The 14,814-nt window shown below is 33.4% G+C and overlaps 4 protein-coding genes across 6 annotated transcripts in view; 1 reads left to right on the forward strand and 3 right to left on the reverse strand.

Moving 5' to 3' along the window:
• Positions 1–62: 62 nt before the first annotated feature.
• On the reverse strand, positions 63–3,306 carry LOC136348584 (uncharacterized). The gene is made up of 4 exons (XM_066299518.1): positions 3,064–3,306; positions 2,868–2,985; positions 2,430–2,638; positions 63–1,861 (listed from the first exon to the last, which is right to left on the reverse strand). Exons 1-4 carry the CDS (start codon positions 3,156–3,158, stop codon positions 424–426), a joined length of 1,860 nt encoding a protein of 619 aa, XP_066155615.1. The 5' UTR covers positions 3,159–3,306; the 3' UTR covers positions 63–423.
• A 122-nt stretch (positions 3,307–3,428) lies between these two features.
• On the reverse strand, positions 3,429–5,084 carry LOC136348586 (acylphosphatase-2-like). Its single transcript, XM_066299520.1, has 3 exons — positions 4,873–5,084; positions 4,300–4,426; positions 3,429–4,006 (listed from the first exon to the last, which is right to left on the reverse strand). The coding sequence occupies exons 1-3, from the start codon at positions 4,940–4,942 to the stop codon at positions 3,892–3,894; spliced, it is 312 nt and encodes a 103-aa protein (XP_066155617.1). The 5' UTR covers positions 4,943–5,084; the 3' UTR covers positions 3,429–3,891.
• Positions 5,085–6,063: 979 nt separating this feature from the next.
• Positions 6,064–9,757, forward strand: LOC136348704 (oocyte zinc finger protein XlCOF6-like). Of its 3 annotated transcripts, none has more exons than XM_066299785.1 (7): positions 6,064–6,103; positions 6,165–6,416; positions 7,104–7,608; positions 7,667–7,957; positions 8,048–8,374; positions 9,069–9,233; positions 9,403–9,757. In XM_066299785.1, exons 2-7 carry the CDS (start codon positions 6,204–6,206, stop codon positions 9,681–9,683), a joined length of 1,782 nt encoding a protein of 593 aa, XP_066155882.1. In that variant the 5' UTR covers positions 6,064–6,103; positions 6,165–6,203; the 3' UTR covers positions 9,684–9,757. The 3 variants fall into 3 exon arrangements, with proteins under 3 accessions (XP_066155882.1, XP_066155883.1, XP_066155881.1); XM_066299786.1 differs by having other exon boundaries at positions 6,084–6,103; positions 6,168–6,416; XM_066299784.1 differs by lacking the exon at positions 6,064–6,103 and having other exon boundaries at positions 6,110–6,416.
• A 412-nt stretch (positions 9,758–10,169) lies between these two features.
• nemy (no extended memory) overlaps positions 10,170–14,814 on the reverse strand; it is a 74,221-nt gene continuing 69,576 nt past the window's right edge. Inside the window, exon 7 of the mRNA XM_066299789.1 lies at positions 10,170–14,270. Within this exon, the coding sequence (XP_066155886.1) occupies positions 14,247–14,270 (24 nt within the window). The 3' untranslated portion in view covers positions 10,170–14,246. The remainder of the gene's footprint in view (positions 14,271–14,814) is intronic.

Genomic DNA, 14,814 nt, shown 5'->3' on the forward strand with positions numbered 1-14,814 from the left:
CTTTGTTCTGACCATGAATCTCCACCGTCAGAAGGATAGAAATAAAACAAGTTTATTGAAACTACTTGAGTTACCCAGATCATACAATTTTATTAAAAAATAAATAGCAACTTGAACACGAATGGCACACACGCTCTAAAACATTATTATACAAACTTCCGAAATAAAGAATAAAACTACTCTTCACATAAAAAAAATCAATTCACATTTAAATATTTCTTAAATTTTAATTAATGTTATATTTACACAAAATTAAACAAAAGAATTCGATTTTGATGCTTAACATGAATTAAAAAAACTGTAGAACGCAATTAAAATAGCTCTGCTCTCAACTGGCAACTACAATCAGCGTATGGTAAAGAATAATATTCTACGTTTCTTAGATAAATATCTATTCAAATAAGAGCTAACAAAATCTCACCTCTATCTGTAAACAGGCTCCGAAAGTAGAGAATTCCTCTCGGGAGAGTTATCTCTAGAGTTTGGAAGTGATTTGGACAAATATTTAACAAAATCCCCATTAGAAACGAAGCCGGAACTAGTGCTCGACGATCTGCTTTTATTGGCAGGAGACAAAACCAACGTTTCATTTTCCAATCCGGAGCTTAAAGGGCTTTGATACTGCGAAATTTGATTGGCTGATCCTGAACCCAGCTGGATTGAATTCACAGTAAATCTTTGAGGCCAAACATTAGACACATTTTCTGGTGGTAAATTGAATTTGGAAGGGGACACAAGGTACCTTGTAGGAGATGCAGGCCTGAATGAGTGATTAGACATAGTCTCTACCTTAGCAAATTGGCTAAAGTTTTGAGTATTTTGAGCGAAACTGTCCCTGGAGGGAAACAAATTTGAGTGATTTAAATTTGTGGCCATAAATGGCATTTGATTGATATTGTTCTGAGCAAAAACGGGCTCTGTTCTGATAAACTTTGAAGATATGCTGTGAGGGCTATAAGAGAATTGAGACTTCACAGAGGGGCTAAGAAAGGGATTATTTATAGGAGAATTACAACGGCTCTTTGTCCCATTTAAGGCATCAATATTTAAGTCACTGAAGTGCCGGTTAATATCGGCATTTTTGACAGTATTGTTGGGTTGAGTAACGCTACCCTTTAAAGGAAAGTTTTTATTATACACAGCAGTCTTGTAACTCAGTCTTGAGACATTAGGATCATCTGAATCACTTTCATCATCGTTACTAAAACTATTAGCAGTTTTATGAAGACGTTTAAAGTGAAATTTAGATGAGGGTTTCATATGAGATTCAACTAACATAGAACCATACGAATAAGACAGGAATGAGGCACAAAACAAATGTAAAGTATGGAAATACAAAGCTACATCAGAGTTATAGCGAGTCAGAGATACCAAGGTAAGAATCAACCAGGCAGTCACATGACTTAGCTTTGAAAATATGCTGATTTTGATTAATTTTAAATTAAATAACAACTCAATAATAAATCCTGTAAAACTTACAAGTAACTGGGCAGAAGCTTGAGAGCTTAAAGTCCGGGGAAAATACCTTAAAAAGCTTTTAGGCCCAAGAGTCGACTTAGAATAGTCATAAACGCTTCTATAGATATTCATTGGCAGTGTCAGATTAGAAATTGTATATTGAGGTATCAAGGTTTTTGCACTCAAAAAATCTAAACCACAAAATATTCCTAAACTAACTAGTGACAGTAGCAGCAAAATAAGTGATGAAATGTTAAATTTCCATTGAAGTTGTGAAAGAACTTTTGGGTACTTGAAGTTCTTTAGCTTGTTTCCAAATATCCAGGCATTCTGTTTTCGTATGGTTCTTTTCACGGTTTTAGAGCACCTTTTGCATAGACCGTAACATTTTTCCAACTGTTGCCTGACACAAAAAAAAAGTTGAACAGTATATAAATATGTATATCAATACTTTGTAATATTTTTTACCCACGGTATGTAACCCACCAAATTTCATGATTTGTAACTTACATTTAAATGTATTAATAGTAAGGCAAATATAATAAAATAAAAAAGTTAGTCATTTATGTTATTCAAAATCCAGGGTCAGCATTAGAACTAGTTATAAGAATAAGGGCCTTGGATAAATAAGACATCAGATTTAAAAAATAGTTACTGCATGTTAAACCCAGTTCAAAAATGTTCTAAAAAAGTAATTTCTATTTTTTTCCTTGCTCATCTGCACAGTTGAAGCCAGGAAAGTATTTCAAATTTCCAAACTTTGAAAACTAAATATGACAGCTATCCAAATGTTAAACTTTATCCTTACTTAAACAAGACTCGCATGATTCATGAGGTCAGATTGGTAAGCTTTGAATTTGAAACATTATGTACATACAAATAAGCAGTCCTGTAAATAAAATTAGTAATGTAAACAACATTTTTTCGTAATAACTTGCAAAAGGAAAATAAGAAAGAAAGGAGTTACTTACTCAAAATGCTTAATTTCTTTATCATAATTTTCCTCAACTAGTGGCTCATAACTGGCTAGTTGCAGCACTTTAAGTTCTTGATTTCTGTTGCACAATTCACACAAACCATTACTATAAGGTTTTGGTGTTGAACTTTTATCTGGTGTGTTAAATTTATGATTGGCAGAGATGTTGTGTTGGGCAGTAATAACTTTGTTATAACCCCCATCCTAGAGAAATAATACAAATACAATAAAAATTGGCAATATTAAGCAGCGATCAAACTAAAAATTTTGGCTTAACTCCCCAAACTATTCAATGGACACTTCTTTACACAAGACATTTTTTTTTGAGGTACCTTTAAAATTTTTCTTAATCCCCTGTCTATAATGCAACCTCCTGCGTTGCGGGGGCATAGATACACTTTTCATATTTACCATGCAAAGTGATTTTAAATACCTTATTAAATCCATTGTACTGGAAACAGAAAGGGCACTCAAAACTGTTACGATCTGAGTAAAGCACTTTGGAATTTCGATTGCAAAACCAACAATTGACGGTAATATGAAAACCACTTCTAAAATTAACAAAAATAGTTAGTCAAATATTACATTAAATGTCCCTTTTGAAGTGAAAGATGCAATAGTATACGTACTTCTGTATGAAATAGATGTTCAAAACTACTGAATAAACAACTAAAAAGGCAATTGTAAACAAGAATAAAGAGAAAACGTCTGACGGAAAGTCCATTTTATAATTATCGACTTAAATGTTGCCGCATAAACTAATATATCTTAAAATTAATAAAAACAAAGAATAATGGTCCACACAAATTGGCGGCATCAACGTGCCGTGCCGTCATTTAAAACAATTACATAACCTTAAAAATCTGAACGACAGAACAGGGACAGTTTTTACTTGGACGCAGCACTTTCCCTATTAATATAGGTCTCTACCATGTTAGTCTTGGCAACAATGCATAATTTTTTAAATCGTATCGCGAAACAAGTCAAATATTCATTTATGAATTATTTATATATTTATTGACGATTTTTACATTTATATGCGACTTAATCGATTATATGCCATACCACAAAAAACATAAATAAAAACTGTGATTAGGGTAATACCAGCTATTAGTATTAGTGTTGAAGCGTCTTTACTGCTCATACATTTATTTGTAAAAATAATAAAATAAATTATATTGATGCACATCTATAAATAAATAACTATACTTATTACAGATTTTATAGATCGCTGCACATTTAAGTACCGAAGGAACCTTATCTTGATAACTGTTGTGTTAATTTCCAGTAATGAAATTAAGGTATATTCATGTGTTATTACTTTGTTTCCATGAAGTTCTCTTCTAGGTAAAGGTGACAGGACTTTGATCTATTGGATCTAAAGCAGTATAACCTTATGTTTGTTTTACATTAAAAAAATGCATGCTTAATTAAATAAAGACATTACTTCAAAGTAACTAAAACCTAATACCAAAATTGGTGTAATCGGGCTTGGCCAACATCTGCCAATTGTTGAGCTCACACCTCTCCACGTGACTTCCAGGGGAGCCAGTATTGGACAGCCAGTAGACCCTAAAAATAATTTCTTAAACGTTAAAACTTATTTTAAACCGTAAACCCCAAGAGAGAGAGAGAGAGAGAGAGAGAGATAGAGGAATTTTTATTAAAGAATAACAATGCCAACGATGACATGCACATTGTTTCGAACCATTTGAGAAGAATGCAAATACATTTCAATTGATTTAGTCATTTTCTTTGAAGTTGCAGAAATAGCTTTAATGGAAATCTACGTTTTTGTCACGTATTAATTCGATTACTAGTCCTCTGTTTTGGGAATATGGTTTTGATTAATATTGATCACTTACACCTGTTCCACGCGAGATTTAGGACCTTGAAGTTTGCCGGCAACAGTTCCTTTTTTGGTGTTTTTTATCCATCCAGCCACATTACGTTCTTCACACATATCCTTGCAATATTTAGTGAAGGAACAACCTGGAAAAAGAAAAAATAATGTTTCAAAAATTTTGTTCAGCGGAAGTTGGAAATTTAAAGATATCGATGCGGTATGAATTATACTGAGTGTCCAAAAACAATAGGCTAACCTGAACTAACGTGAATTAACCCGAACTAATCTTTTTTTCTAGAGGGAAACCTTCCAAAGGTATACGGTCTGATGGTCTGGCGACCGGGTTATGTAGATATCATCCCTGAACGAAACACCTACCGACTAGAAACTTCCCCTCTTAACTCCAGATTAACTTAAACTAATCTGAATGACCCAAGATGTACTTTTAAGTTGCTTTTTGCTTTTTATCCTTCTCCTAGTAACCAATAAGTGACCATAAAATTTGCTATACATTAAAGATCAAATTACGAAAAAAACTTAAAAGGGCACCTTGAAGTGACCCAAAATCAAAAACACAAGGACAAACCCGAACCTTGCACTTTCCCGAAAACTTCAAACTCCACTGATACATTGGGATCTATCACAATCATATTTCCATCCATCTTCGTGCAAATCGCTGAACTTTGCGTTAGTGAGTCGATATTAACTTGATTTAATTAACCTTACAGTGCTCTAGTTTAATAAGTGGACAAATCGTCGATTGATTGGCTTCGACGTGCAACTTTCTAATGCTAAAAAAAGTCTAATGAGCGTAGTTATAATTAAATCAAAATATCGCGTCAAAGAGCGATGTGATTGAAATGTCGTCACGAATTCCTTAGAGGCGGCCAATTTTAAATTGAATAGTGGATATTATTCTCTATTCAGTTTTTGTTTGTGATCTCCCATTTAAGACTTCTAAACTCCTCTAATTGCACCGTCATGGATCAGTGTCTTTTTGCCTAGATCATTGTGCGTAAATGATTGAGTTTTTGAGCCTCTGCACCCTCAAATCTAAGGGTGGAGGCGACGCAAGCGACAAACCTATAACTAATTTCAATAATTGATAAGGACAAATCTTGCATGGGTTTATAAACCTACATTTTTATCGCGCATATATGCGTACATCTATACAAATATAAAGTTATTGAAAGCGCGAATTCATTATTTTTGTTAGTTCAGGTTTTTTCGGTCTAGCGGTAGCTGGTCGTGGATTCTTTGATGCCAAATTTCATTTTCTTTACATGAATTTTCTAATTAGTTGCATTGCAAAGTTAAATTAATTACAATTATATTTATTTTTAATTAATCGTATTTACTAAGAACTCAAATCTCAGTTTAAAAAAATTGAAAATTTCATATACCTTCTGAAATATTCTGAACAGCAGGACGTTTTGTTTGAAGCGCGAGTATCAATTCCTTTAAGTACATTTTCAAATTAATCACAATATTGTAAATTGAATCGTAATTAATTAAGTGGATGTTAATATAAAATAAATAAGTGTTTTTTAATTAAAAATATTAAAGGTTTACGTAAAACGGATAAAAATTTCTATTGAAAACATAAACATCCCTTTTCGTAACAATTTATTCATTAAATGATGGAATATTGTAGGGCAGCGCGCTGTTGCCGTTCTTCTTGATGTGAAAATTTTGAGTGTGTTATGAAATATGTAATTGTGAAATCTGTAAATGTAAAAATGTCAATGTCACTTGCCTTTGTCAATTTAGCTTATAATGTTGATGTTGTGACTAGTTGTCAAAGTTTGTTGATTTTAGATCAGGTTAGTTCAGATATTTATATCAAATATTTCTTTAACTAACTTATTTGTATATTTTTTTAAGTAGTCTTATTTTTATTGAGCTTATAAGAAGAATTTTAACATGCTCAATGTTCAAATAACTAGCAAAGTAAATATGGACCTGAGTGAAATATCAAATCCTGCTCAAAAACTAGAGAAACATGAAGTGTTGTCTTCTTCCTGTTTCGATGTAATTTGTCGTACATGTTTAATATACGGAGACCTTTTTGCCATAGCTGAAACACAGTGGGGTGGAGTAAGTCTAGGAGATGCCATTGATTCAATTTCTTTACAGGTATGAACTCACCTGATACCGAGGTCACATTCTTTTAAATAATTATTTCCATTTCATTCACTTATTATTAGATTGTAATTATCATAGGGGTTTTTTACCATTTCTTTGCCTAAATGAATACTTAGCATCCTCTATCTAAATGTTTTAGAGCATTTTTTTTAATGTTGTTGAGTCAGATCACTCAAAATAAATTAGAGGAAAATGTGGTTTTTGGTAAATTTGTTTGCCTAGCTCAGTAAATAAAGATCAAGAAATAAAGTAACTCTCACTTCTATTTCTCTCAAGAGAAATCTCAAAAGTAATTGAAAGATTAACTAATCCATTAAATAATATGTTTCTTGAGAATTACAAAGTTTCATAAATGAAATGTCTCAGAAACATTGCTGCAAATTTTTACAAAATGGTAGGGAGTCAAAAATAATATGACTATAAAATATGTTTTATAAAAGAAATTGTATAAGGTGGTTAAGCAATAATTGATTTCTCATTTTAGTAAATTTTTAATAAGGTATGTGCTTTTGGGTCATCCTGCATACTACATAATACAAGTTAAACCGATGATTTACATTTTCTCTTAAGGCATATGGTACTATATTTTTATTCATGTTTTTCTGGGGCACCTTATATAGATTTAGAAACACCTGCTTTTAATTGTTTTTGGTTTAAATATTGCTGGTAATTTTTCAGCTTGAAATCAAGGATAATTTACCTAATAAAATGTGCAGAGATTGTATAAAAATGATGTATAGCATTTACAATTTTATTGAGAAATGTAAAGACTCTGAAAAAAATTTAAATCTAATATTATTGAGTGAATCAAGTGAAAACAGTTGTGTAAAGTCAGAATCTCACTGTGAGAGCTATAAAAACTCGGAACTAAATGAAATAAAAAATGACAGTCCTAAAACTGAGCTAGACTATAATACAGAGATTAAAGGGGAAGAAGGACAATTTATAGAGGATAGGTTACAGTCTGTAGGCACTGATAGTGATATAGATGGTCTGACACCAATTGAATCAAAAGTATCAAGTGATGAAGAAAATGAATACCAACCAGTAGAGAAAAAGAGTTATTTGAGTAAGATTAAAGTAAAAAATAAAGCTCGGTTGAAGAGAATTGCCAAAGCTCAATTGGTCAATGTCACCATAGGAGCCAGAGGCAGAAAGAAGAGAGACTATGTCTTTAGGAAAGGTGACATAAATATCTTGCTTTGATATATAAAATATAAACTCAGTGTAGAGATTTTTAGGTCCCCCATATAAATGTATAACCTGTGATTCTTCTTTTCAAAAGCATGAGGATTTGAAACAGCACAAACAGATAACAAAACATAAAAAATCCTTAAAATATAAATGTGAATATTGTGAAAGAAAGTACGACACTAATTGCAAATATGAAGAACATGTGCGGACTCATACAGGCGAGAAACCAAACGAATGCTCTACTTGTGGAAAATGTTTTAACTTTAAGACTGATTTAAAAAGGCATATGGTGATGCATATGGAAGTGAAGCCTTATCTCTGCAGGTTTTGCAATAAAGGTAAATTCCACTATCTTGAATATATTCTTATTTTAGTTTCTTTATTATTTAAATTTTAGTTCTGAGTTCTTATTTTTCATATTCTTTCAGGATTTGCCAGAAAGCAATACCTGGTAGATCACGAAAGAAAACACACGGGCGAACAGCTGTTGTGTCCATTTTGTGGCAAAGGTTTTCACTCATATTCCACCTTGACTTATCATGAGAAAAACCACAAAGGTCCTGATGGACTTCTTAAAAATTTAGCTAAAGACCGATTGTTCAAGTGCAATATGTGCGATAAAACTTTACTCACTGAGCACACTCTTAAGGCACATATTTTACTGCATGGGCCCAAGAATTTCAGTTGTGAAATTTGTGGGAAAACATACATTAGTAACAATCGGTTGCAGGATCATATGAAGCTGACACATCAAGGTAAACAAAGAAGCAAATATTGGTTTCTTAAATTTTTTCTACGTACGGCGTATTCGGAGGCTACTGCTCGTGCTCGTTCGCAGTTCAAACCTTTATCATGCAGTTTTTCAACCAATTATGTTAACCTTAAATGTATCAAATTGTAACATGGCATTGCCAAAATATGAAATGGAGAAATTGCGAATCATGAAGAATCGCATTAGGGTAACGTGATATTTAGCTCTATTCCTGTGCAATATCACAGAATAGTAGAGCTAAGGGAAAGCAACGCAACTTCAAACATGAAAAGTTGTCCCTAGGGAAATTAGCACTTAGTGCCGGTGTCCAAATGCGCTGTAAGTTTTTGATTTTGAAGTAGTTCCTAGTTTTCAAAGTTTAACTACCAATTAGGGCACTGCAAAACGTGAACAATTCGAAGAAAGGAAGCAATAAATCATTATCTCAAATTGAATTTATGTCAAATTTACCATCAGATTGACTCGTTTTCTCAGTCCTACATTATATCCATTAGATGTCGCATTAATTTTTAGAGTTCTCAATTAGACCTTGACATGTCATTGTCTGTCAAAATAATGTTGTTTACGAATTATCATACAATTTAACTGACATGTCAAAATGACGTTGGAATTTTAACAAGTCTAGGTTAAGTCCCCATAGGGGCATACATTTACTACATGTTTTTGCATTTGTTTAGGTATTAAATTTACATGCCATCTTTGCAATAAAGAGTATAAACAAAAGAGTGGACTAGAGGTACATATAAAATCCCATTCCGGACAAAATAATTATCCATGTGACGAGTGCGGGAAGCAGTTTGCCTCTAAAGGATCATTGTATCAGCATAAGCGGGTACATACTGGTGAGTTTTAGAATGAAAATTTCCAAATAAACTTGAAACTTGCTTTAAACATATGCAATAATTTCGTTTATGAACCCGATCGAAACTTATTTTCTTTACAACAATCGAATTTTTACGTTTCTTTTTGCGCATTGCCTCAAACAATATATGTGTATTTTTCTTAACTTAGGGGACACCAAATATCAATGTAAAGAATGCCTTCATATCTGCATCAATAGGCGTCATTTAGAGAACCACTTGCGTACTCATACAGGAGAGAAACCATTTTCCTGCATGTTTTGTGGTAAATTGTTCGCACAAAAAGCAAACATGCAGGCACACATCAAGATTCACACGGGTGAAAAGAACCATGTCTGCAAATTGTGTGGTAAAGCATTTTATGATCGAAGAGGGCTCAAAAAGCACATGGATGTACACGAGAAAAATGGCGAGTGTGAGGATGGTTGTTAAAAGAGGATTGTTTATAGTTGTTTTGTGTAATGTGTGACGTATAATGACGATATTATATTACTATCTAAATAAAACCAAGGTATTTTTCTTCCTTTTTGCCATTCGTGATATATTGATATGCTGTATTGCTGCCTATATTGATTCATAAACATGGACAAAATTAAATGTAAGTATATCGGTAACCGTGATTTTTTGTTTTTCTTTTATCCCTTCCTATTTTGCCCATGTAATACAGCTGCGCAAAATATATTAGAGTTCAATTTCTAAAGACAACGAGATTGGCGAAGGCTTGAATAGCTGGTTAAAATACATTCGGAAATCCTCGCCGCGCGTACAAACCGAAGTTTAACGGAGTTTCAGTCTAATAGTTTTTCTTGTGCGTAGTGCCTAGATTTGAAAAGTAGGTCGAAAAATGCATTCAATATTTCATCCTTTTTCCCCATATGTTATAGAGATTGAATACTGAAATAAGAAAAATGCAATATGTAAACACATAAAAATGTTTAATACCATAGTTGCCTAGATAACATCCAGAGTATTACTTTATCCTACACACACATAATATATATTCACTTAATCTCATACTTTCTACTAAAGATGTAGGTATACAGTATTAAAAATTAGACATTAATTTGGCAAAGTCGTTAGGCACAATGACCAAACTACAAACATAAATTGGTAGGTACATAATGTTTAACACTTAGGCAGATACATATCTTTGATCTCATCAGTTTGATTATGTTGTGCAAACTTTTGAAAACATTGATTTTTACTTATTAGCTGATGGGTAGTATATTTAAATCGTAGGGCATGCTATAACTAATGAACAACTACGAGCTATGTTGTTCCTAAATAAAATTCAATGGCACAGCTACAGATTATGCAGCATGTAGTAAAATTAACAATAGACCGAGGTGTATAAAATGTTAACAGAACATATTTAAACAGAGCAAACAATAACATGATTTTGACTTGCTTAAAGTCTACAACTACCTTATAAATTGGACCTATACTTAAACCATAGAATGGAGCGTCTTTCCATAAAGTGAGCATACACTGTGTCCTAAAATGGTTGTACAACTACAGGAATTTCGGCTGCCATAAGAAACACAGAGGGTTAATTTGGAAAGGTTTTATAAAATCTTATAAGAGACTTCTGCGCACCTCAAAATTGTTTGTTTTGTAGATTAAAAAGCAGGTCGAAAGTGGTAAGAAAACCTTATAAGGGCACTTTTTCCACGAAAAAATTCTTCGATATTTGTTTCGGAGTTCTGTGAAGTAACTTCGTAAATTATTATGGCTGCTAACACAAATGTTTGCATTTTTGAGAAAGTGGTTAACGAACCTTTTGGACGTTATATTTGTGGACACCATTACTTCGTTTTCTCCTTCGTCATGCAAAACAAATGAAAATTACTACTGTAAGTATCAAAGTTGATCTGCGCGTGAAATGAAGGACACGGTATGCGGTAGAACTCAATTTCAAATCATAAAGAAACACTACTACAACAGCAGCAACAAATAACCGAGTACATTATGTAATTAATTAATTATTGTATATTATAATTAAATATCTATTGGTAGACAGTTTTCTTAGCGTAGTCAGTCACATAAAAGGCAGTTTAGATAAGACAGAAGTATATAGCTATCACCAGCTTTGGTGGCAACATACGAATTGTGCAATTGGGAGAAGGTCTGCATAAATTTTCATATTTCTCTGACAAAGATCAACGAAGTGGGTTACGAGGATAGAAGTTGATGTGGGCCGAGTCGGTCTGTCCGACGTCTCCACCTTGATGTGGAGATTCATACAGATATCGCGGTTTGCAGCGTAGAAAATGTTTAAAAAGTCCAGAGCAAAGAGCAGCAAGGTAAATAAATGAAAGGAACGATTAATCCATCACTAAAATTTATATGTATTAATGAAAATTCCGAAACGGTGAACGATCTGGTAACACTGGACTGACTCCACCCGTGTTAACCGTTACCCTAGCAACCCATTTCGTTGTCCTTCATCGGAAGCATATTAAACCGTATGTAACCCGTCTCCCACTTACAGAATCCCTTATGTTTCCACTTGAATTTGTGGTACCTTTATACCCGCATAATAATTAAGTACCTTAAGTCTTTCATGCACTTAATTCCGTTAGCAAAACTGGTAGCATACGATTCGACTGCTGCAGTTGCATTTATGTTTAATAATATGAAATAAGAGTTCTGCCATATCCTCTTTGCTTTCGTTTGTACAAATTGCCACCGTTTAGATTTAGCGATCTTATAGAGCAATTTCATCTGAAAATTAACTTTGACGCTTGGAGTAAAAATTATCTTTTGTTTGGCACGATGAAGGACATGACGCTCCACAGCCTACTATGACGACAATTTTAGAGGTCGCATTTTGTCCTTTAAAAAGAGCATAATGGTACCAACAAGTACATCGCTGAAACGGTTCTTAAGCACTTTCCGAAAATACAAAAATTCTAGATGACATTCATGCAAATTTACAGATTTATCACACAAAACTTGAAAACAAATAACAATCGAGTTCATTTTTCTACATCTTCTTTTTTCTACCTTGTCATATTCTACATAAACATGTACCCTAATAAGGTTGTGCTTTCTAGTTATGAACTCTTTTCCATTTTTCTGATAAATATCATTCGTAAACCAGGTATGATTTTCTCATTAAGTCATCCTGAAGATCTCCCTACATGTAGAATCAATTTGGGGCACACTGTATATAAATAGTGCACATGCTCTTGAACACATTATATTTGAATTTTCTTCTTTTGATTAAATAACAACATATCGTTAGGTCTGCTTCAACAGATTATATTTGAATCCAATACGTAAAACCACACCAACTAATATAGTCGGCAAACGATAGAATTTACAAAAATGCAACTTCTATAATATAAAATCCTCAAAGTATTATTTTGATTTTCCTATAAGCGTCCTATAACTTTTTAAACAACGACTCACCAAAATTTCTAAATGAGACTCATATAATACTCAATACAACTCTTCTACCTCGGGCAAACGCAACAAAATTTTATGTAGGGTGGGGCCTGTGAAAAGCATTGGTAGTACTTATAAGTATGTCTTACAGGTACTAAATAGCATATATGTATGTATGCCTTATGGGTACTAAATTCTAATTCAAACTACCATTTATGTTTATGAATGTTTAATTGTATGTTCTTATGACCTAGAAACATTCTACTTTATAGACCGAGTGTTCTATTCGCGCTAGTATTCTCTTGGAAGATTACAGTGCTTTTACCTGTTTTTGAGAATTAATAAAAACTTTTCTCTGTTCGAAGAAAATAGAACATTGGTCCATATTTATTTCCTTAATTTAAATATAATTGTTTATTGTTTGGCAGTTACATATTTGGCAACAACAATTCATACGAAAGTACTGCCACCAAGTTAAGTATATATAGTAATTACAACCGAATCGTTCAAGATCAATTCAACAGAAAGGCAAAGTTTTATTTTTCTCTTCGATCTTTTTTTTTGTTTAATGGTGGCCCGGACAATCTGTCCATAAGATGTCCGTTTCTACTTATCGACGGCCATTTTGTTGAATTAAGTCGAACAGTCGTACGCCCTATTAACCTGTCAAATGGTGCCAAAAAAAGTTCTAGCTTAGTTTCGCAGAGTTGTCATGAATCTGAAAACAATAGCAAATAGTAGGCCTATTTCTAAGAGTGCTCTTCACTACATTGTGCTAATATGGAAGCTGCTTGAAGTTCTTTTTAGAGATTGGTAGAGTAGTTAAATTGTTCTGCGTTACATCCAAATATATATATTTTATTTCCCACTGATTTAACCTATATTTCAAAGGTTCGCAAACTTTTACTTTTTTTTACTTACTGCTCTTAAGCTTCGCATCAATTTATAATTTTCAAATGTTGCCTGGTACATAGTATACTTTACTAAATTTATCTCGTGACATTAAGTTTAGTCAAATGACGGCTGACAGAGTCAAGATCTGCTTGACATATTGTCAAAATCCCCATGTTAGCATATATTGTCTAGTGATTCGACGAGGCCGCATGCGCAATTAAAAGATTTTTCCTATGAATTGTTGTAGTTATACTTACACTTACACACCTATTAATGAAATAAAATGTTTTTTCGCATCTGAAGTATTAATGGTACATGTTTTGGTCAGGATTGAATTATCAGTTACTATAGATTAAAATAAAGAAACGTTGCGGAAGCTTTAACAGTGCAATACAGAACTTGTTTGATAGAAGAAAAAATGTTTTAACTCGTTGTATTAATATTACCATTTAATTAGGCTTTTTGGCCTTAAACTAGACTTGTAAATATTGGTTTCATTTCGAGTTCGATGCGTGAAATAGATCGGATATTGAGTATAGACATTTTTCTTTTTTTTGTTATAGAATGCACAAAGCGACTGAATGAGCCTTAGAATTTAGTGATACCATCAGACCCCACCGTGATTGTTCAAAATCGTTCCGGTTCGTTTGAAGCTTCCGTTATGACTGTCGCGTTCGATTCCGAGGCTTTCGCGCACAAGGGCGCTTCGTCCTACATGTGGTCTGCTATGATGGTCTAAAAATGACACGAGATATTTAAGGATTTTATCTAAAATAGAGGATAGTTTTTATAGCCTCGTATTAAATTCCTTATAGAAGAAGGATGTTTCCAATCTTGAATGGCGACTTCAGAGGCGTGAGAGATACACGGAAGTTAAGTCTGATCGTCATGCACTTGCATAGTCCCTTCACTACAACCTTACTAGAGGGCAGCTGTTGAATTATACATATGGGCTACAGGCAGATGTTCACTACGATCGATGCCCTCTCCAAGTGTGAATTAAAACTGCGATTCGTTGCGAACAAGCAGAAGAATGCACTGCGTTGGAAATTCATTGCAGAATTGACCATTGGGGGTCTGGTGTGTAGCGGGTGGACCACCCATATGTTTAAACAAGCTTCCAGTGGCGACAGACTTGCGTTCTTGACCACCTTCGTTACGAACACCAGTTCATCAGTCTTTAAAGTTCCTGCAGTATTCCTGCAGTATACATTACCATTACTCAGTAAGCTTACACGCTTACATAGATTTAATTTTTTTTTAGATAAGCTTCCAAAGC

This window comes from Euwallacea fornicatus, chromosome 34 (assembly GCF_040115645.1).
Source record: "Euwallacea fornicatus isolate EFF26 chromosome 34, ASM4011564v1, whole genome shotgun sequence".
Classification (NCBI taxonomy): domain Eukaryota; kingdom Metazoa; phylum Arthropoda; class Insecta; order Coleoptera; family Curculionidae; genus Euwallacea; species Euwallacea fornicatus.

Coding starts and splice junctions, on each gene's coding strand:
- LOC136348586 (XM_066299520.1), bottom strand. CDS start 4,942: ATGGATGGAAATATGATTGTGATAGATCCCAATGTATCAGTGGAGTTT. Junction 4,427..4,872: donor AGTTTTCGGGAAAGTGCAAG/GTTCGGGTTTGT, acceptor TTCTTTTTCCAG/GTTGTTCCTTCACTAAATAT. Junction 4,007..4,299: donor AAATCTCGCGTGGAACAGGT/GTAAGTGATCAA, acceptor AATTATTTTTAG/GGTCTACTGGCTGTCCAATA.
- LOC136348704 (XM_066299785.1), top strand. CDS start 6,204: ATGCTCAATGTTCAAATAACTAGCAAAGTAAATATGGACCTGAGTGAA. Junction 8,375..9,068: donor TATGAAGCTGACACATCAAG/GTAAACAAAGAA, acceptor GCATTTGTTTAG/GTATTAAATTTACATGCCAT. Junction 9,234..9,402: donor GCATAAGCGGGTACATACTG/GTGAGTTTTAGA, acceptor TTCTTAACTTAG/GGGACACCAAATATCAATGT.
- LOC136348584 (XM_066299518.1), bottom strand. CDS start 3,158: ATGGACTTTCCGTCAGACGTTTTCTCTTTATTCTTGTTTACAATTGCC. Junction 2,986..3,063: donor AACATCTATTTCATACAGAA/GTACGTATACTA, acceptor TGTTAATTTTAG/AAGTGGTTTTCATATTACCG. Junction 1,862..2,429: donor AAAGAAATTAAGCATTTTGA/GTAAGTAACTCC, acceptor TTTTTGTGTCAG/GCAACAGTTGGAAAAATGTT.